This window comes from Microtus pennsylvanicus, chromosome Y (assembly GCF_037038515.1).
Source record: "Microtus pennsylvanicus isolate mMicPen1 chromosome Y, mMicPen1.hap1, whole genome shotgun sequence".
NCBI classification, from domain to species: Eukaryota; Metazoa; Chordata; class Mammalia; order Rodentia; family Cricetidae; genus Microtus; species Microtus pennsylvanicus.
The window spans coordinates 41,309,906-41,331,493 of record NC_134602.1 but is presented as its reverse complement, the minus strand read 5'-3'; the positions used below and the strand labels follow the sequence as shown (position 1 = coordinate 41,331,493).

General features: G+C 35.7%; 1 protein-coding gene across 1 annotated transcript in view; it reads right to left on the bottom strand.

Annotated features, from left to right (window-relative positions):
* LOC142841992 (ubiquitin carboxyl-terminal hydrolase 9Y-like) overlaps positions 1 to 21,588 on the bottom strand; it is a 160,834-nt gene that overhangs the window by 88,425 nt on the left and 50,821 nt on the right. The window contains exons 11-15 of the mRNA XM_075958973.1: positions 16,471 to 16,677; positions 14,369 to 14,505; positions 11,935 to 12,068; positions 2,902 to 2,989; positions 975 to 1,317 (exon numbers count right to left, since the gene is read on the bottom strand). Of these exons, the coding sequence (XP_075815088.1) occupies positions 975 to 1,317; positions 2,902 to 2,989; positions 11,935 to 12,068; positions 14,369 to 14,505; positions 16,471 to 16,677 (909 nt within the window). The remainder of the gene's footprint in view (positions 1 to 974; positions 1,318 to 2,901; positions 2,990 to 11,934; positions 12,069 to 14,368; positions 14,506 to 16,470; positions 16,678 to 21,588) is intronic.

Below are 21,588 nucleotides of genomic sequence, written 5' to 3'. Positions count from 1 at the left end.
GAAGATATAACTTGCCATTTAGAATATTCTCCTTTCCAATAAATAAAAGCTTACATTAATGTGATATAAATTCAAGTTTAAAAAAGGAAATAACACAAAAGATTTTCAGATGAAACAATTAGAAAAATTACAATAGTATTATACTGGCAATTTTGTTGCTGAACTAAGACGTTTCAAGTTATCAATAAGTCACTACAGAAAACTCGCTCCCAGAATTTCTGATATTATTTATTAAAAATGACTTTATTAAAATATACTGTAGATTCCCTGGCTTCAGAGATTTTTTTCATGAATTATAAATAAAAATTGGAAAAGGAAAAGAGCAAAAACATGTTCTGATTTTCTTTCCTCATTTTCTTTTCCTTTTTATCATTAGGTTCCATTTGCAGATTGCAGTCAGAAGAAAATTTAAACAATTAACCCGAATGTATGAACGATCCTTAAAAACATGACTATACTTAAAATTTGCTTAAGAAATGAGTGATTAAATCCCCAATGAAACTAAGCTACAATAAGAGAGTCTAAGACTGAAATAAACACACTATATCAAAATTGCAAAGTCAGCATTAGAGCATAAAACATTTTTCAGATACTTACTATTGATTTCAAGTGAAACAATTTATATAAAGGTTTTATTATTCACATTTCCTAGTAAATCATTTTTCTGCTCTATCATTAATTATGGTACTTAAATATGTATCCATCTTATATAAAAACCGGAGAGACTAACTTTCATGGATGACAACAGGCAAAATATGTTTGCGAGGAAAGTTACATTTACATGAAACCTTTGAAAAGAATATATTTAATGTGAATGCCAAAGAATCACCTGTGTCAGACATAAACTAAGTCCTTTAATTTCTAGGACATATATCCAATCCGTATAAATATACAGAAGAAAATCTATAAAAACATCTGCAATTGTAAAAAACTACTTTAGTTACTTTTGCCATAATTTCTCCTGTTTTACTTACCTCCCAAAGGTAATCTAATCCTATTAGGTCTAAATCATCCATCATATAGACTCTTCTTTTTATCATTAATTTCCCCTCTCGACAATTGACAGCCTTGAAAAATCTTTCAAAACACTTTATTCCACTTTCGGTTAATAGAGTTGGATCAAGTTGAAGCACATTACTTTCAAAAAAATCCTGAATAATATCAGGATCTAGGTCTGGATCGTCTCCCATTAACTTGGAAAACCACATAAAACAGGCTTCTCGATCACTACAGAAAACTGCATTCTCTGCTAAGCAGTTCCATATTTGTTTGGCTTGGACAGCATAGAGCCAAAGTTGACCATCCTTCAACAAAAATCTTGAAAAACATATAAGAAACTAATTAGGTTCAAAATGACTTTATTCTCATCAGTACACTGTTTTGATACACAGAACACATAGTAAAATATCTTGAAGACCATACATTCTTTAAAAGTAATACATCTAAACTTACATTCTATTTTTTCCACATATTTAATGAATACAACCAGAAACTTTACCTATCTACATGACTCAAAAAGACTTCTGCTTTATTTTAAAATATTACAGCTTTTGAAACAAGTTAGATACCTAAACTGATGTAGGTTTGAGTTTAACAACAAATAGTTCTTATGACTTAAATCTGCTTTAACGCATGACAGTCAGGGTGCACCTTTAATCCCAGCACTTGCGAGGCAGAGGCAGGCGGATCTCTGTGAGTATGAGGACAGCCTGGTCTACAGGAGTTCCAGGACAGCCACGGTTACACAAAGAAACTGTGTCAGAAGAAAAAATTAAAGCTATTTTAGCAATCTTTACATTGTTGAAATTCTTTAGCTACTACTCAGTCATATTAAACAAAATTATTTACCTATAATTTTAACTTATTTCTATGATTATCCTTTTACGCTCAAAATTTAATTAGCCGAGAAGAACATTTTTAGTTTCAAGACTAAAAAATAATGGTAATCATTATTTTAAAAGTTTACTAAACACTTCCTTAAATTCTTAACCTATTCTCAGTATTTCTCAATGAGTATTACATTTTCTTAAAAATCAAAATAAGCAACACCTGCCTTACAAAGATGCTATGATGACACATCAATAAAAGGCATTAACTCTTAGTTTATTTTCTTTTGAATTAATTATACTGTTAACAGTTTATAGAGCTGCCACAAAGGAATGTCTTCTGATTCTTAACTTTATAGAGCTGATATTTTTAATTCATTTTTCTGATGCTTAGTACCTTACTAAAAGGTAGTGCTCATATAGTATCTATGTATAGACAGAAAAGCAAACACTTTTAATAAAGTCAAAGTAAACCTAATAAGTGTTTTTTAGCATTATAGGGCCTTACCATGTCATTTTAAAATATTTTAAAACAATAAACCAATTTCCCACACATACGAAATAAGATGTATTCTGATATTTAAAATTTAAATTAAAATTTAAACCTGTTTTTTTTTAATTTTAAAATGTCTTAAGCTAAATTACCACAAACAATCTTACGAACATTTATGGCAATAGGTAAAGCACTTTGTGTACATACATCAGGGTCTATGTGTGGACCAAAAGTTAAATGTAATGATTCAGGCCTGTAACACTGTTAGTGGGGGAACAGACACAGACAGATCTCAGATAAAAAAGAAATGTTTAGTAAAAATCCTAAGAAAAACAAAAAGCAAAAAGATCAGAGTAATGGAGAAGGCTTACTGGACTCTAATCATAGGCACATATATACTACATATTAAAAAGTACTTAATAATAATGACTATAAAGCAAAATGATATGTGAACTTTGAAAATGTCCTTTTGGGGGGACAATATCTTGCTATGGTAGCCAGCTAGTCACCTAATGAAGATTTGGCAAATTGAAATCTTTTATCTGTGCATTAACGAGAACAGCAGTATTGATCAAAACAAACCTGAGGAAATTAAGTCGTTCTTGGACTTCTTGAATATGACTGTATCTACTTCCTAGTCTTACAGTTTGTGGGTCATAGTCTTCATAATCTGCATATTAAAAAACCCGTGAAAAAAAATACCGTGAAATTACATGCATCCACTGCTGAATTTAGCAAAAATACAGAAATAATCACTTTACTTAATAAGGAAGATGTAATACTTCATAATATTTCTATGTGTAGACAGAAAGCCAAAGATTTTTAATTTGTCAAAGTATAAACTGCCAAGTTTTTTTTTTTAATTTTTGTTTTCTGAGTGAAGGTCTTGCTATGCAGCCCTTGCTGACAAGGAATTCAAGACGTGTAGACTAGAGAGAGGCTTGCCTTTACCACCAGAGTGTTGAGAAGAAAGACTTGAACTTTAACCTGCCTAATCGTCAAATGTTATAAAAATCATTTTTTCTCTGTAATCATTCTTTCCTTCTGTGCACAGTTACACTTCCCACCACATTTTATTATGCTATTATAATTTAGAAATTTATATAAAATATTTAGTGTAAAATATGGTATTATTTCATTCACTCCAAAAGGTACAGTAAGAAAAGAAGGCATTAAATTTTATGAAATTACCATAATTATATTTGTCACAAGGGTATGAGCATTAAGCATGGATCAAATATTAATGTTATTCTTCCTGTTATGATTATTGACACATGCATTAGTAACTAGACCTAAGACAGACTGAAATACTTTCTTTTTCTTAAGAATAAAATCAACAGTATGGATTTCTTTTATTAACAGCATCACATATATCTCTAGTGTCTATTAAAAGAAAAAATGCATAGTAAAAATTCTAAAGGGGTAGGCATGGTGACATATCTTTATTACCAGCACGCAGGAGATAGTTGTAGACTGCTATCTGGGAGCTCAATTCCAGATTGATCTACACAGCAAGTTCTAAGCTATCCATAGCTATACAGTGACAGACTATATGAAAACTCCAATCAAATGCGACTGAACCTATCAAGCTCCCCTGAAAGTCATTCTGACAAAAACTAAAGTATCTACTATGATTAAAAAATAATGACCATGCTAATTTATTAATCTTAGATTACAGGAATGCATCAATGATTATAACAGATGAGAAAGATAAAATTAAATTTTTAGAAACTCCAGTGGAGACCAAGGACATCTATCTGGGACAAATGTATACTAATGAAATGAAGCAAATATTCTGATATTACCTCTGTTTTAACACGTAATTTATCTACAATGCAAGTATGTTATTATTCTATAAATGTAAAAACCATAATAATGCTTGAAATAACTTCCATGGTTCTTAGCTGTTCAGTGGGAAAAGGATTAAATCTGCACCAGAGCTCTGAATTTATCGAAACAAAAAGAATATAGAAAAATAAAAATGTGAACATTTTTATGATCAGGAGGGATGAACCAGTAATGGGAACAGAATCTGATTATAAAGCAGAGAGAATTACATTGGCTTTGAAATACATACATGGCCTTTTTCCAGACTATCTTGGAAACCTTCACTTCCTGACAAGACATTAGAAATGAAATCATAGGGAAAAAAAAGGTCAAAAATAGTCTACTTTTCAGAAGGAACTTTGTTAGCATTTTGAGGGCTCTTTATACTCAAGTAGGTTTGAGGTAACAGACTAAGAGAAACACATGTAAACTTTCACTTGTCTAACTGTTCCTTTTCAAAAGAAATATGCTACAAGGTTTTAATGCATATGTTGCCTTGCTTTTTCAAGCAATCCACTGAGAACCTTTCTATGGCACTGGTCATTTGAATTTGCTTTTATAAGTTCTTTAATGGGAGAAAAGAATTTATCTGTGGAAAAACAGAAGAGGATGCAGAATTCTTACTCTCCTTTCTGTACACCACTGCAATATCTAGTCTCATTTCCAACCCTGGAGTAGACAGTCTGAAGGGGATCCTTCCCACTCTACTTCCATTCTCAAGAACCACCTACTTTCCTCTTTCCTGTGGACATTCTCAGTCTTCCCTTCTAGTCCAGTCCCATTCCTTTGGGTCAAACTCCAATACCTAGAAACACAGTACCTAGAAATTCTGTGTGTATTAGAGCTCTCATTTTACAGAAACAGTAACTCCATGGTCAACTTGGCAAAGGCCCAATCCTCCCTGTCCTCCACTATGACTTCCTCATTCTCACCTCAGTCAAGTAACACCAAGTTTACAGGTGCCATTCCTCCCATATCAAATGCATTCACTGGAGAATACACTCTTTATAAATGATAGCGTCTACCTAGCCCTTTCGACTCATCTTTCTGAATTATTCTTTTGTCTTTAAGAGCCAACTTGTAGGATCCTCTAAGTTCCTTCCCAAAATTTATCTCAGCCTTTTATCTTAGCCCATCTTTATTTCCCTCTGTTATCCACTAACCTGGAAAAGTACTCTCTACCAGGTATTCCACAGCCACCATATGTTGTTAATATCCAGAAAGAAAACAAGGTACAAATCCACTAACAAAGACAAGAGCAGGTATCAACACCTAGAATCACCTAAATCACTCCAAACCCAGATGTCTACACAACATCACAAAAGGACATATTAACACTCAAGAGAACATGCGTCCATCAAAAACCTAGTACTACAACAGGGCATTAAAATGCACTACCATTGTATAGTTAAATGTAGTCCAGTTATAGTTGAAGCATAAGACATAAATTTCAAAAGAAAAATTATGAGTTGAGGATAGTGGAACACATCTTTAATCCTAGCACTCCAGGAGGCAGGGACAGGTGGCAGATCTTTGCGAGTTCAAGGCCCATCTGGTCTACAAATCTAGTTCTATGACAGATAGTACTGTACAAAGAAACTCTTGGAAGAAAAAAAGGAAAAAGGAGGAAGAGTAAGAGGAGAAGAAAGAAAAAAGAAAGGAAGGAAAAAAGGAAAAAAGAAGGGAGAATTGTGAACATGTACAATTATGAACATGTACAAGAACCTTAAAGGTGATAAGAATCATTCCCTTAATAAAGTCTGTGAAAACACAAACAATAGGATGAAATAATGAATATAGCTCAAGACAAGAAAGTAGAAGCAGAATCAATGAAGGCAAGGCAAACTGAAATAAAACTAATAATTAAAATTTGGAAGGCAGACAAAAACTTCAGAGGAAAGCCTCTCCAACACAGAACAAAACATGGAAGACAGAATCTAAGGCACTGAAGAATGGTAAGAAGAAACAGAAACAACAGCCAAGGAAAATGTTAAGTATAAATATATTCAGGCATAAAACATACAGAAAATCTGAGATACCACAAAAGACCCAATTTACAAACAAGAGAAAAACAGAAGAAACCCAGATCAAAAGTACAGAAAACATTTTCATGAAAATCACAGAAGAAAAATTTTCTGATTTGAAAATAAAGGTGCCTTTCAGGGTACAAGAATAAAGGGCCATAAAAAATTCTCCACAATACACAATAATTTAAACACCAAATGTACAGAACAAAGAATGTTAAAAGGTTAAAGGAAAAAGGAAAAGTAACATATAAATGCAGACCTATCAGAATAACACCTGACTTGTCAGTGAAGACTCGTAAGAAGCAGAGGGTCTGCATGGTTGTTCTATATTCCAAATTTAACCACACAGAAAGCACTAGAAGAAAACCTGAAGTTCTCACTGACAAAAAAAAAAAACCAGAAAGAATAAATAATTTCTTATCAGAATATTAAGTGAGGTAAAAAGGAAAAAAAAGTCATAACATTAAAATACCAGAATCAGTTAGTACTGCTCCTTGATAACTCAGTATTAATGATCTCAATTTCCAAATAAAAAGACACACACTAAGAGACTGGATTAGCAAATAAGATACATGTTGTTACAGCGTCAAAGAAATGCATCTTACTTGAAAGGTGAGAGATCACATTAGAATAAAAGAAAATTTATTCCAATGAATTTAATCCATGAAACAAGTTGCTGCAACCATTTCAATATCTAACAAAATAGACTTCAAACAAAACTTAATCAGAAGAGATGCAAAAGGACACAACAGATTCAAAGGAAAAAAATCAAGAGGATACTGCAATTCTTACCATCTATGCGTCAAACATAAGGGCACCCAAGTTCATAAAAGAAACACTACTACATTTAAAACCACACATTGAGTTTCATGCAGTGATAGTGCATGACTTCAAAATGCCAATCTCAGCAATAAACATGTCTCTCAAACAAAAACTAAACAGAGAAATCCTGGAGTTAAATAACACCATATAGATTTAGCAGATATCTATAGAACAATTCATCCAAATACCAGTTATACAGTACACACACATGTATATTGTTCTCACTGTATCACGAAAGTTTTCCCAAAATTAACCACATATCTGGACACAAAGCAACAGATACAAGAAGAATGAAACAACACTCCAAAATCCTGTCTGACAGTGGCTTACGCCGGATATCAATATCAACAGTAACAAAAAAAAACCAAACAAACAAACAAAAAAACAAACTCATGGAAACTGACTCACTACAGAATAAAGTCAAGAAAAAAATAAATAAGGAAATTAAAAGCAGAAATTTAATGAAAAGAAAATCAAAATATACTAAAATCCATTAGAAACAATAAAAACAGTTCTAAGAGAAAAGTTTAGAGTCCTAAGTACCTGCTCTGACTCTTGGCACAGTGACAGTCATTTGGAAGAAAGCCTCTGTTGAAAAATGCCTCCATAACATCTGCCTGTAGGCATTTTCTAAACTAATACTGGGGTGTTGGGGGGGGGACGGGACACAAGCCCATTTGTGAGCTGGTGGCCCTGGGATGAGGAAAGGGGGCTGAAAAGCCAGTAAACAGCTCCCTCCATGCCTCTACACCAGTACCTGTCCCCAAGTTTCTGTCCTGACTTCCTTCAGTGATGAACAATGATTCGGAAGTGAAGGCTAATTAAGATCTTTTCTCCCCAGTTTTCTTTTGGTTAGGTATTTCATCAAAACAATAGTAACCTAAGACAAGGTCAACATAATAAAACTAGGAGATGTCTCACGGAAGCTTAAAAACATTCCTGAAAGCACTATAACAAAAATAAGAAATAACAGTCAAAAAGAGTAGAAAGCAAGGGGAAAAAAGATCAGGATTGAAATCAATAAAATAACAACAAAAACAATACCCCACCTCCCAAAAAGTAAAAGGAAGATGTAGTTCTTTGAGAGAATTCATTAAGATAGACCATGAGCAAAATTAAGAAAGAGAAGATCCATCTCGGCACCAGGAGAGCCATCATTGGGCTTGCATCCAGAACCCTCCCGCTTCTGCCTCCATTCCCTCTTCTGGCACATAAAATCACCCAGCTCAGCCTGTCTGGGCGCTGGGGCCGAATCCTGAGGGCAACCAGGCAGGCAGGAGCTCCTTTGTTTCAATAGCCTGAATGCAGCAAGCAAGGTAGGCGCTTTGTTTACGAGCTACCCAACCAGCACGGAGATCATCACTGGAGCAAAAGGAGAGTCATCACTGGGGAGTCCCAACACTGGGAAGGTACATCAGTGGGCAAGGAGACCTGATCCTGTAAAAGAAGATCCATAGGGGACAATTCGGAGGAAGAGATGGGCAGGCACCAATGCAAGGATTCACCCAACACTCTGAAAAACAACATGAAACCACCAGAGCCCAGCGACCTCACAACAGGAAGACATGAACATCTTAATCAAAAAGAACTAGAAAAAACTGACTTTATGAAAGTGAATGATGCCCTTAAACAGCATGTAAAAAAATGCCCTTATAGAAATGTATGAGAAGTATAACAGAAAGTTGGTAGAATTGAATGAATCAGTGAATGATACCCTGGGAAACTAAGGAAAAACAATCAAACAGATAATGGAAACAGTTCAAGACTTGAAAATTGAAATGGAGGCAAAGAAGGAAACACAAACAGAGGGCCGGCTGGACATGGAAAATCTAGGTAAACGAATAGAGACTATAGAAACAAGCATAACCAACAGAATACAAGAGATAGAAGAAAGAATCTCGGATTGTGAAGATACAATAGAGAAAATAAAAGCACTGATCAAAGAAAACAGCAAGTCCAACAAACTGTCACCACAAAACATTCAGGAAATAGGAAACAGAATAAAAAGACCACAACTAAGAATAATAAAAGTAGAAGAAGGAGAAGAAGTGCAGCTCAATGGTCCAGAAAATATATTTAATAAAATTATAGAAGAAAACTTTCCCAATGTAAAGAAAGATATAATTATGAAGGATCAAGAAGCATACAGAACACAGAATAGGCTGGATAAAAAACTTTCCCTCGCCATATAATAATCAAAACACAAAGCATACAGAATAAAGAAAGAATATTAAGAGCTGCAAAGGAACATGGCCAAGTTACTTATAAAGATAAACCTATCAGACTTACACCTGACCTCAATGGAAAACATGAAAGCCAGAAGGTCCTTGATATATGTACTGCAGAAAATAAGAGACCATGGATGCAAGCCCAGACTACTAACCCAGCCAAGCTTTCATTCACTATAAATGGGGAAAACAAAATTTTCCAGGATAAAAACAAATTTAAACAATACGTAGCCACAAATCCAGCCTTATAGAAAGTAATAGAAGGAAAATCACTAACCAAGGAGTCCAACAATGATCACAATAACTCAGACATCTAGAGACCCTTCACCAGCGCAACTCAAAGGAAGGAAAGGGAACCCTCATCCATTGCTGGTGGGAATGCAAACTTGTGCAACCACTTTGGAAAGCAGTGTGACTGTTTCTCAGGAAATTTGGGATCAACCTACCCCTGGACCCAGCAATGCCGCTCTTGGGAATATACCCAAGAGATGCCCTATCATATGACAAAAGCATCTGTTCAACTATGTTCATAGCAGCATTATTTGTAATAGCCAGAACCTGGAAACAACCTAGATGTCCTTCAATGGAAGAATGGATGAAGAAAGTGTGGAATATATACACATTAGAATACTACGCTGTGGTAAAAAACAATGACTTCTCGAATTTTGCATGCAAATGGATAGAAATAGAAAACACTATCCTGAGTGAGGTAACCCAGACCCAAAAAGAGGAACATGGCATGTACTCACTCATAATTGGTTTCTAGCCATAAATAAAGGTCACTGAGCCTATAATTTGTGATCCTAATGAAGTTAAATAAGAAGGTGAACCCAAAGAAAAACATATAGTCACCTGCCTGGATATGGGAAGTAGACAAGATTGCAGGGCAAAAAATTGGTTCTTGGGGGTGGGGTAGGTTTGGGCCTAGGGGAGATGGGGAGAGAAATGTGAGAAGGAGAGGATGGGGGGAACATGGGGAAACAGGATGATTGGGATTAAGGAAGGTTGGATCGGGGAGCAGGGAAGCATATATCTTAGTTAAGGGAGCCACCTTAGGGTTGGCAAGAGACTTGAACCTAGAGTGGGTCCCAGGTGCCCAGGGTGATGTCCCCAGTTAGTTCCTTGGGCAGCTGAGGATAGGGAACCTGAAATGACCCTAGCCTATAACAATACCGACGAATATCTTGCATATAATCATAGAACCTTCATCTGGTGATGGATGGAGATAGAGACAGAGACCCACACTGGAGCACTGGACTGAGCTCCCAAGGTCCCAATGAGGGGCAGAAGGAGGGAGAACATGAGCAAGAAAGTCATGACGACGAGGGGGCACCCACCCACTGTGACAGTGGGGCTGATCTAGTGGGAGCTCACCAAGGCCAGCTGGACTGTGACTGAAAAAGCATGGGATAAAACCGGACTCTCTGAACATGGCAGACAATGAGGGCTGATGAGAAGCCAAGGACAATGGCACTGGATTTTGATCCTACTTCATGCTGTAGCTTTGTGGGAGCCTAGCCAGTTTGGATGTTCACCTCCTGGACCTGGACGGAGGGTGGAGGACCTTGGACTTTCCACCGCGCAGGGAACCCTGACTGCTCTTTGGACCGGACAGGGAGGGAGAGAGGAGTGGGTGGAGGGGGAGAGGGGCCGGAGGAGGGGGAGGGAAATGGGAGGTTGGGAGGAGGCGGAAATTATTTTTTTGAATAAAAAATAAAAACAAAATAAAAAAATAAAATAAAGAAAGAGAAGATCCAAATTAAAAAAAATCAGAGATAAAAATGGGACAACACAACAAACACTGAGGAAATCCAGACAAATAAGAACAAACTTTAAAAAGCTTCTGTATGGCAAGGGATAGCATCATGCACATAAAATGTCAAAGTATACAATGGGAAAGAACTTTAACAATACCACATCTAACAGGGGGCTAATGACTTAAAAATATAAACAACAAAAACAAAACTGGCTATAGTCAAAAGACACTGAAAATTAGTCTAGAATTCAAATTGTATACAATTTATGGTGATATAAAATATAAAGAAAAAGTAGTCCTCCATTTTACAGTGTTCTACAACTTTAGATTGAAAACTCACTCAAATGAAAAACCTACATCCGTACTGAGTTCTCTCTTGTCATCATATAATCAACATACTATTATGCTATTTATAGTTATTATGATTTATCAGTTATTATTAGTAGACATAACTCAACCTTATTAAAACATATGGAGATACTAGCTGTTATTCAACAGCTGGAAACACATGCTTCTTTTGCAAAGAATAAGAGCTATATTTCCAGAACCTACATGGTGGCTGACAGCCATATAGAACTTTAGTTATGGTGGGTCTGACACTCTCTCCTTGCCTTGAGAACACCAGATACATACATGGGAAGGATAAGACACGCAAGAGTACAAAACATCCACTGACATAAACATAAATAAGAATCTTATTAGTATATTCATTATATGCAGTGCTAATGTACTTTATTACAAAAAATTTAAATAATTAATGCCCTTTATCTGGATGATGGTACTGGAATCCTACAGTTTAACAGAATTTTACAATTCATGACACTAACAGATATTTTTCACCAATAAAAATAAATCTCATTTCTGAAAACATTAACATTCTACTAAATCAAAATATAGTCAGGAAATTTTTTCTAAAACAGATTCCTAAAAGTTAACTTTAGGTTAGCATACATACCTCTAGCATATAATCTTATGGTGTTCATGTAAGTTGCAAGATTTTCTGTTACCAAAGTAACTAAAGTATGATTATGTTCAAGCTGCCTGATTAAATCACGACGATAAAATACATGAGGACTTTGATGAGTTAGACTGAAATTAAAAATTGGGCATTAACATTACTATCACTGTTAGCAGAAAATTAAATTTAGCCACTACATGTAAAATGCTAAAAAATTAAGGCAAAATATGGCCAGTAGTCTTCTCTTAATAATAATAAATGTAACAGTAAGAACGATCTATAATGCCACGTACCATTTATTTCCATTTTTACGTAAAAGGTATCAGTCTTTTTTTCCAATTTACTACTAGAGCACAAGTGTTTACATGACTCAAACATTAGACAACAAAGGTACATTATTAAAATACTGCATTTGCAACATGTTCTGTTTCTGGAAGTAAAGTTACCTAGCTTCTATTTCATTTTGTTGTTGTTGCTATTCTAATGAAAACACTCAGTTTCTCAATATTATGGAGACACAATCCTTCCTGGCCATGAACTTCCAATGCTTTTGTTTCCACCTCCTCAGTGCTGTGACTATACATACATACATACATACATACATATATATATATATAGGCCTTTGTTATTTTTTTCTTAATTCAGTATTAAGGTCAGATCCCAGGCTTTCACGTATGCTCACCAAGAACTGAGCTATGTTTTTTAGCCTACATTGTTCTTCTAATACTAATAAAATTACTAACTTTAGGATAGTACTAATACATTTACCTGAAAACAGTATGAATGTATTTTATAAATGAAAAAAGGTTGGATCATATGTAATCAAAATAGATTGTTAATCAAGGTTATTTAATTTCTCCATTGCTTATCTCCATGAAATTCTGTGATTATATACGATTTTCTAGTACTAGAAAAATAAGTTAAAATTCCTCTTGAAAAAAAGTCAAAGCACATAAAAGATACCTTACATTCCTACTTATATAAGAATTCTATGTTACGTCATAATCATACCAGACCGAGATAGAAAGGATTTTGCTGATTATCATAAACATAGGAAACTATTTAAAACAGATGGACGTTCCTTTCTAAAACATTTTATTTAGCTAGTACACTTCTCAGAATCCCTAGAAATCATTATTGCACTGCAAATGTTTTGGTGACAACACACATTTTTCACGAAGGGAAATTTTTCATAAAATTCATTACAAATGTATTACTAAAAAGTGAAGGAAAAAAAAATGAAGGAACCAGGCAGTGGAGGGCACAGGCCTTTAATCCAGCTCTTGGGCTGGGAGGCAGAGGAAGGAAGAGCTCTGTGAGTTGGAGGCCAACCTAGTGTACAAGAGCTAGTTCCATGACTGGCCCCAAAGCTACAGAAAAACCCTGTCTCAAAAATAAAAAAAGGGGGGGTGAATTAGGAACAAGACATTGGATTCACTAAGATAGGTTATATAATAGAGTATTTTCTCTGAATTTGTCAAATGCAAATGAACTAGACATTGTTGATATATTTATTGCCCATCTATATTATATATAGTTATTGTAGTTGTTGTACGTAGTTTTTCTTATATTAGCTATAACCCTTTTTATTTTAGACAGAAAGGAAAAATGTGGTATTCTGTTTGTGTTCTGACAAAATTTGTCTGAAGATCAGAATGTGGAGCTAGTCACACTAGTTAGCCACAGACACCATGCAGTGGTGGCATACACCTTTAAACCCAGCACTAGGGAGAAAGAGGCAGATGAATCTCTGTGAGTTCAAGGATACCCTGGGTTACAAGAGATAATCAATCTAAAAGAGAAATAAAGCCAAGCAGTGATGGCTCACATCTTTAATACTAGGGAGGTGGAGACAGGAAATGATATGGCTGGGCGAACAAAGCAATATAAAGCAGGAGGAAGTAGAAGCAAAATATTCAGTCTGAGGACTTATAGAGACAGGATACCCTATTTGGTCTGAAGATTTTGTAGATGTAAAACTAGTGTCTGGCTCCTCCGCTTCTCCTATCTTTCAACTTTTACCCACTAATATCTGACTCTGGGCTTTTATTATGAAGACCAATTAGAATTAGAGCAACAATCAATAGTATCTTCTTCAACGCATCTAATTCAATAAAAAAGGAATAGAAAACAACTAATATTTAGCATATTGCAAACAAAAGAACATACAAACAACAACAATAACAACAAAAAACGGCCACGTGTAGCAGTACTTGACTTTAATCCCACCACTGCAGTGTACTCTACAGAATGAGTTTCAGGACAGCTAGGAATGTATACAGAGATCCTGTCTTACAATACAAAAACTAAACTCAAATAGAAAGATCTCTTTCTCTAATTTTGCCACTTTCCTTTCTTTACAGTTTGCTAATACTCATAGACTAATTTCAACACAATCATAAATAGCAAGGAAACTGTATAAAAACCTTACCTTAAATTTGGAGGTGCTTCATTAAACAAACTACAAATCTCTTTTATTTGTTTCAGTGCAGGGATAACCCATTTGTTATTTGTTCGAAGTTCTTCTATAAAGTGATCTATCCACTGGATTTTTTGTAAATCTCGATCCTTACATATAAAAAAAATTACTTAAGTTCTGGCATAACTCATGATAACTATATAGAATTCAGCATTTAATATAGATTAATAAAATTCAACATGTCTCTCTTTAAGGTTGCTGAAACTTTCAAAATAGAAAAAGAATTTAAACTTCATATAATAGTAATTGAACTGAATTTAATCAAACCAAATGCTCTATAATATAAAATATTACAATACACTCAATGTTACATGTTTCTAATATATTTTAAGTATTTTCCCATATATGCACAAGAAACATGGTTTTTAAAGTATCTAAATTTGGGCTTTGTGTATTATTTAGTGTTTTGCTCATTCTACATCATTATAAAATTCAACAAAAACAAAAAAAATCAGCAAAATAGGCACAAGTGTTAATCTTGAGAAAATTAAAAACTGTAGTGAGCTCACTTTAAATATTCTGCCACGGTTACTTTTCTTAATATCGTACAGGACTTTGCTGGCAATCAGAATTTTAGGTTTAGTTTATTAGTGGCGTTTCTGTGCAGATTTGGAGAACAATAATAGGAAATATTAAATATGTAAGGAAAAGTAGTGTGTGTGTGTGTGTGTGTGTGTGTGTTTGTGTAACAGAGGTCAGCATTTGTTATTTGCCTTAATCATTCTTCATTTGAATTTTTCACTTAAGGTGTCTGACTGACTGCAGAGTTCATTCTTCAAGATTGTCTGACCAACAAGCCTCAGGGATTATCTAATTGCTACCTCTTTTGTACTTTTAGCTCACATTTGGGCCCTAGTTTTTGCCTAACAAGAACTTCAGAGACTGAGTTATTTCAACTCCATAAAGAATATTTAAAGAAAATACTATGATTGCTAAATTTGTCACTACTTTTCAAGTCTCCAATGGGAAGCCTAGGAATATTTTCAAAATAACAAGAGATAAAGGCTGAATTTGAAAAAGAAAATTTTACTATCGTAATGACTATAATAACCAATAATCTGGCCAAATTCAAGATAGTATCCCAAGCAGTAATATGAATAAGCAAGTGCTAGATGAGCATTTATAATAATTATTTTGATTACTTACAATGCTTTTCTATTTGATAAAATATTATTTGTTCGTAAGAACCTTATTAACAATTTTAAATGCTTAGTAAAATGTCATTATCAAATACATAATATACCATGATCTGATTAAGTAACTTGATTCAGATTGATTTCCTCCTCATGCCTCTGAAAATCCAAAACTACTGTATTTTTATCTAACTTAGAAGGCAACGGCTAAGATAAATTTTTATTTGTATCTTCTTCAGAATCGAAACAAACCTTCAGCTATGTGAATAAGTATGTAGTCTAGACTATGACTGTCTTTTTAAAAAGTATTCAAGCCTAAGAATATTCTCTTATTTACACATATAAGGATAACAATTAACACATAAGAGATTTTAAGAGTATTTTGATAAAGATAGTTCTGTAAGTACTGTCAAAACATCGGCAATACATTTTCATAACTATGACCAATTTAATTTTGAAAAAATATATGTGCACGCATTAAGCAGTAGTTCAAAGTGTAGAGGCAAGAGGAAAAATTCATAAAGTCTGTTGTCTCCTATTTTTATGTAGGATCCAAAGATTAAAACAAAGTCATCAGGTCTGCATTGCAACCACCTATTCCTGATGACCTATATTTCAGGCCTCTGAACACCTAACTTTGATTTTTATTGACCTGATTTATTCAAATGAGTAAAACATAAAGAAACCTCTACCTACACCTTTTAAACTTTTGTTTCAAAACAGAATACATCATACCTACTAAATCTTTAACTGAAAAAGATTTAACTGAAAAAGAGGATTCTATAATAAAATTCAACTAATAATTAAAAATGTCTTTGAAAACAAAAAGTTATGGAATAAAATGCAACTGTCCTCCAACTAAGACATCATACTTAACAAAATAAAAAAGTTAACAAACAAAGTAATGAAGCACTTCCTAACCTGGGAACAACTATAATCGAGTATTTTTATGTGGGCACTGAGAGCGAGATCCATGATATCTACAGGTACATCATCATTGTGGGCTAGATTCCACAGAAGAGTCAATACTTTGTGTGCCATTACACCATCCTTGTCATCTTCTGCAAGGCGACGAATCAGTTGAAGAAGCTTTTGACGTTGTTTCTTACTTGCATTTGTCCAACTTGCCTAAAAATATTTAAATACTTATATTTTAAATATTTATTTGTATTAAGCCATCATGTTTATTTCTTAACTACATGTAATTTAATAACTCCCTTCTGATCTCTACCTACAAGCAAAAACATAATTCACAGTAAATATTTGAAGGTTAATGAGTAAGAGAAGTGCCTCACAATGACAGTGGAACTCTGCAACACAGCCTGCTACTACACAGAGAGGACCATGAGAGGAATGCTAAAACATAAGCTGCAATTATACAGAGAAGATGAAGAGAAGAACTCTGAAGCACAAGCTGTGACTGCACAGAGTAGACCAAAGGAGGAAGCCAAGAGAGGAGACCAAGAGAGCAGGCTAAGAGAGAGGGCCAGGAGAGACCTCAGTGGCTCCCTGAGACACAGACAGTGACAGTACAGAACAGACCAAGAACAGCTCCAAAAGACATAGACAGTCACTGTAAAAATAGGATCAAGAGGCAAAGACACTGCCTGGAGTAAGAGATGGGTAGGTTTGAATGCAATAATCAACTCAACAACCTAAAAATCAGCATGGTAACACTAGAACCCAATTGTCATACAACAGGAAGATTTGATCATCCTAAACCATAGGAAGCAGAAGAAAACAGTTTTAAGTGTAACTTTATGAGGATGATGGAGAGACCTTTAAACGGAAATTTAAAAATCCCATAAATAAATGGAATAAAAAGGCAAAAAAGGAATAAACTGCTCAAAGAAACCAAACAAAAAGAGTTAAAAGGATCAAACAGATGAAACAAAAAGTTAAAGACTTGAAGACTGAAATAGAGGCAATAAAGAAAACATAGAACCAAGGGAATTCTGGTGATGGAAAATGTGAGTAAAACAAAAAGAAAATACAATGGCAAGCATAAGCAACAGAATACAAGAGATAGAAGAGAACATCTCAGGGGTTATACATATTAGAGGAAATTGATTCATTCTTCAAAGACAAAACTAAATCCAACAAATTGTGAGCACAAAGCATGGAGGAAACCTGGGACACCATAGAATAATAAGGACAGAAGAACTTCACCTCAAAGGCACAGAAAATATATTTTAAAAAAATCACAGAAAAAAACATTCCTAACCTAAGAGAATATCACACACTCATGAAGGTATCAGAAGATTACAGAACACCAGATAAAGTGGATCCAAAAAAAAAAAAAAACACGCTCACCATATAATAGTCAAAACACAAGACATATAGGAGAAAGAATATTAAGAGAGAGACATGTATAAGAAACAGAATAGAAGAGATAGAAGAATCTCAGGTGCTGAAGATACTATAGAGGAAATAAACTCATTGGGCAAAGAAAACATTAAATCAAACTAATTCTTAACACAAAACATTCAGGAAATCTGGAACACCATGAAAAGATCAAAACTAAGAATAATAGAAGGAGAACAACTCCAACTCAAAGAGAGAGAAAATATATTCAACTAAATTATAGGAGAAAACTTTCCCAACCTAAAGAAGAATATCCCAATGGAGGTGTAAGAAGCTTACCAAGCACCAAATAGACTTGATCAAAAAAAAAAATCCCCTCTCTCCAAGAGTTGCAAGGGAGAGTTGCTGAGGAATCCCATCAGAACAGGTTGAGTGTGTGCTATCCAGGGGCGGACTGTCCCGGAAGAGAGCACAAACCCCCCTCCCCAAGCTCCTTCTGCAGGGCTGTCTTTCTTTTGCACTACCCAGCCCCCCCAGCACCCCTCCCCAACCCTGCCCTGCTGTATGCTAGGACCAGTGCTCAAGAACAGTTTTAAGCTCCTACACTAAGGCTACCTACCTAGAGCCGTGAGTGCCTGCCTACTGGGCAGGCCTCAGGGTCCCCTGTAAGGGAGCCCGGGCACCTTCAGCTCTGGGCCAGGCTTCCTGCGCGCCCCTGGATACCACCCCCCCCACCTTGCTCCATTCATCCTGTTGGCCCTGGATCATTGGGCTACCTGCGGCCCTGTTTAGTTGCTGAGGAATCCCATCTGGACGGGTGAGTGTGTGCTATCCAGGGGCTGACTGTCCCAGGAGAGAGCACAAACCCCCATCCCCAAGCTCCTTCTGCAGGGCTGTCTTTCTTTCGCACGCCCCAGCCCCCCCAGCACCCCTCCCCAACCCTGCCCTGCTGTATGCTAGGACCAGTGCTCAAGAACAGTTTTAAGCTCCTACACTAAGGCTACCTACCTAGAGCGGTGAGTGCCTGCCTACTGGGCAGGCCTCAGGGTCCCCTGTAAGGGAGCCCGGGCACCTTCAGCTCCCGCTCCAGGCTTCCTGTACGCTCCCACACCACCCCTTGTTCCATTCATTCTTTTGGCCCTGGATCATTGGGCTACCAGCGGCCCTGTTTAGTTGCTGGACGGGAACGGTTCCTGCCTCTACACAGAAGAGATATACCCAGAGAGTCAATCACAGCAAAGACTGGACCAAAACACCAGGCCTCTCCTGGCTCCATTTGAAGGAAGAGATGGGAAGGCGCCAATGCAAGAATTCCTCCAACAACCTGAAAGGCAACATGACACCACCAGAAACCAGGGATCCCGAAATAAGAATTGTACACCCTACTCCTGAAGAAATAGAAGAAATCGACTCAAAATGAACTATATGAAAATAATAGAGGACCTTAAACAGGAGGTGAAAAACTGCCATAAACAATTAGAGATTACAAAAAAAACCGTAGAGGAAATGAATAAATCGCTCAAAGACACACAAGAAAACCAAGAGAAACAAGAAAAAGCAATCAAACATGCTAGGGAAGCGGTTCAAGACTTGAAGAATGAAATGAAAGCAATGAAGAAAGCACAAACTGAGGGAAGAATGGAGATGAAAAATCTGGGTAAACGAACAGGAACTACAGAGACAAGTACTAACAACAGATTACAAGAGATAGAAGAGAGAATGTCAGACACTGAAGATACCATAGAGAAAATAAACAAACTGATGAAAGAAAACAGCAAAACCAACAAATTCTCATCACAAAACATTCAGGAAATATGGGACACAATAAAAAGACCAAACCTAAGAATAATTGGAGTAGAAGAAGGAGAAGAAGTGCAACTCAACAGTCCAGAAAATATACTTAATAAAATTATAGAAGAAACTTTCCCAAAGTGAAGAAGGATGTACCTATGAAGGTTCAAGAAGCATACAGAACACAAAATAGGCTGGATCAAAAAAAAACATCCCTTCGCCAATATAATAATCAAAACACAAAATATACACAATAAAGAAAGAATATTAAGAGCCGCAAAGGAAAAAGGCCAAGTTACTTATAAAGGTAAACCTATCAGACTTACACCTGACTTCTCTATGGAAACCATGAAAGCCAGAAGGTCCTGGATTGATGTACTGCAAAAACTAAGAGACCATGGATGCAAGCCCAGACTACTATATCGAGCCAAGGTTTTTTTGACTATTAATGGAGAAAACAAAATTTTCCAGGATAAAAACAAATTTAAACAATATGTAGCCACAAATCCAGCCTTACAGAAAATAATAGAAGGAAAATCACTAACCAAGGAGTCCAACAATGCCCACAATAACTCAGACATCTAGAGACCTTTCACCAGCGCACCTCAAAGAAGGGAAACACACAAACACTACTACTAAAAAAGTGGTCGGAGTTAACAACCACTGGTCATTAATATCACTTAATGTCAATGGGCTCAACTCACCTATAAAAAGGCACAGGCTAAGAGATTGGATACGAAAACAGAAACACACTGTATACAAGAAACACACCTCGACCACAAAGACAGGCACTTACTCAGAGTAAAGGTCTGGGAAAAGGCTTATCAAGCAAATGGACCTAAGAAACAAGCAGGTGTGGCCAAACTAATTTCTAACAAAGTGGACTTCAAACTTAAATCAATCAGAAGAGATGGAGAGGGACATTTTATACTCATAACAGGAACAATTCATCAGGATGAAGTCTCAATCGTGAATATCTATGCCCCTAATATAAAAGCGGCCACGTATGCAAAAGAACCATTACTAAAACTTAAGGAAGCCATCAAACCACACACACTAATAGTAGGAGACTTCAACACTCCTCTCTCACCAATGGACAGGTCAATCAGACAGAAACCTAACAGAGAAATAAGAGAATTAATGAAGGTAATGAATCAAATGGACTTAACAGACATCTATAGAACATTCCATCCAAACAGGAAAGAATATACCTTCTTGTCTGCAGCTCATGGAACCTTCTCGAAAATTGACCACATACTCGGTAACAAAGCAAACATCCACAGTTACAAAAAAATATTAGTAAAAACCTGTGTCCTATCAGATCACCAGGGATGAAAGTTAGAATTCAACAACAATGCTAGACCCCAAAGCCTACAAACTCATGGAAACTGAACAGTCAACTACTGAACCATACCTGGATTAGGGAAGAAATAAAGAAAGAAATTAAAGTCTTCCTTGAATTCAATGAAAATAAGGAAACAACATACTCGAACTTATGGGACACTATGAAAGCAGTGCTAAGAGGAAAGTTCATCGCACTAAGTGCCCACTTAAAGAAAACAGAGAAAGCACATACTGAAGACTTAACAGCCTACCTGAAAGCTCTAAAAAAAAACAGACTCACCTAGAAGGAGTAGAAGACTGGAAATAATCAAACTGAGGGCTGAAATCAACAAAATAGAAACACAGAAAACAATCCAAAGAATCAATGAAACAAAAAGCTGGTTCCTGGAGAAAATCAACAGGATTGACAAAAAACTATCCAAACTAATCAAACGGCAGAGAGAGAATACGCAAATTAATAAGATCAAAAATGAAAAGGGGGACATAACCACAGACACAGAGGAAATTCAGAGAATCATTAGATCTTATTACAAAAGCCTGTATAACACAAAACTGGAAAATGTAAAAGAAATGGACATTTTTTAGATAAATACCATATAC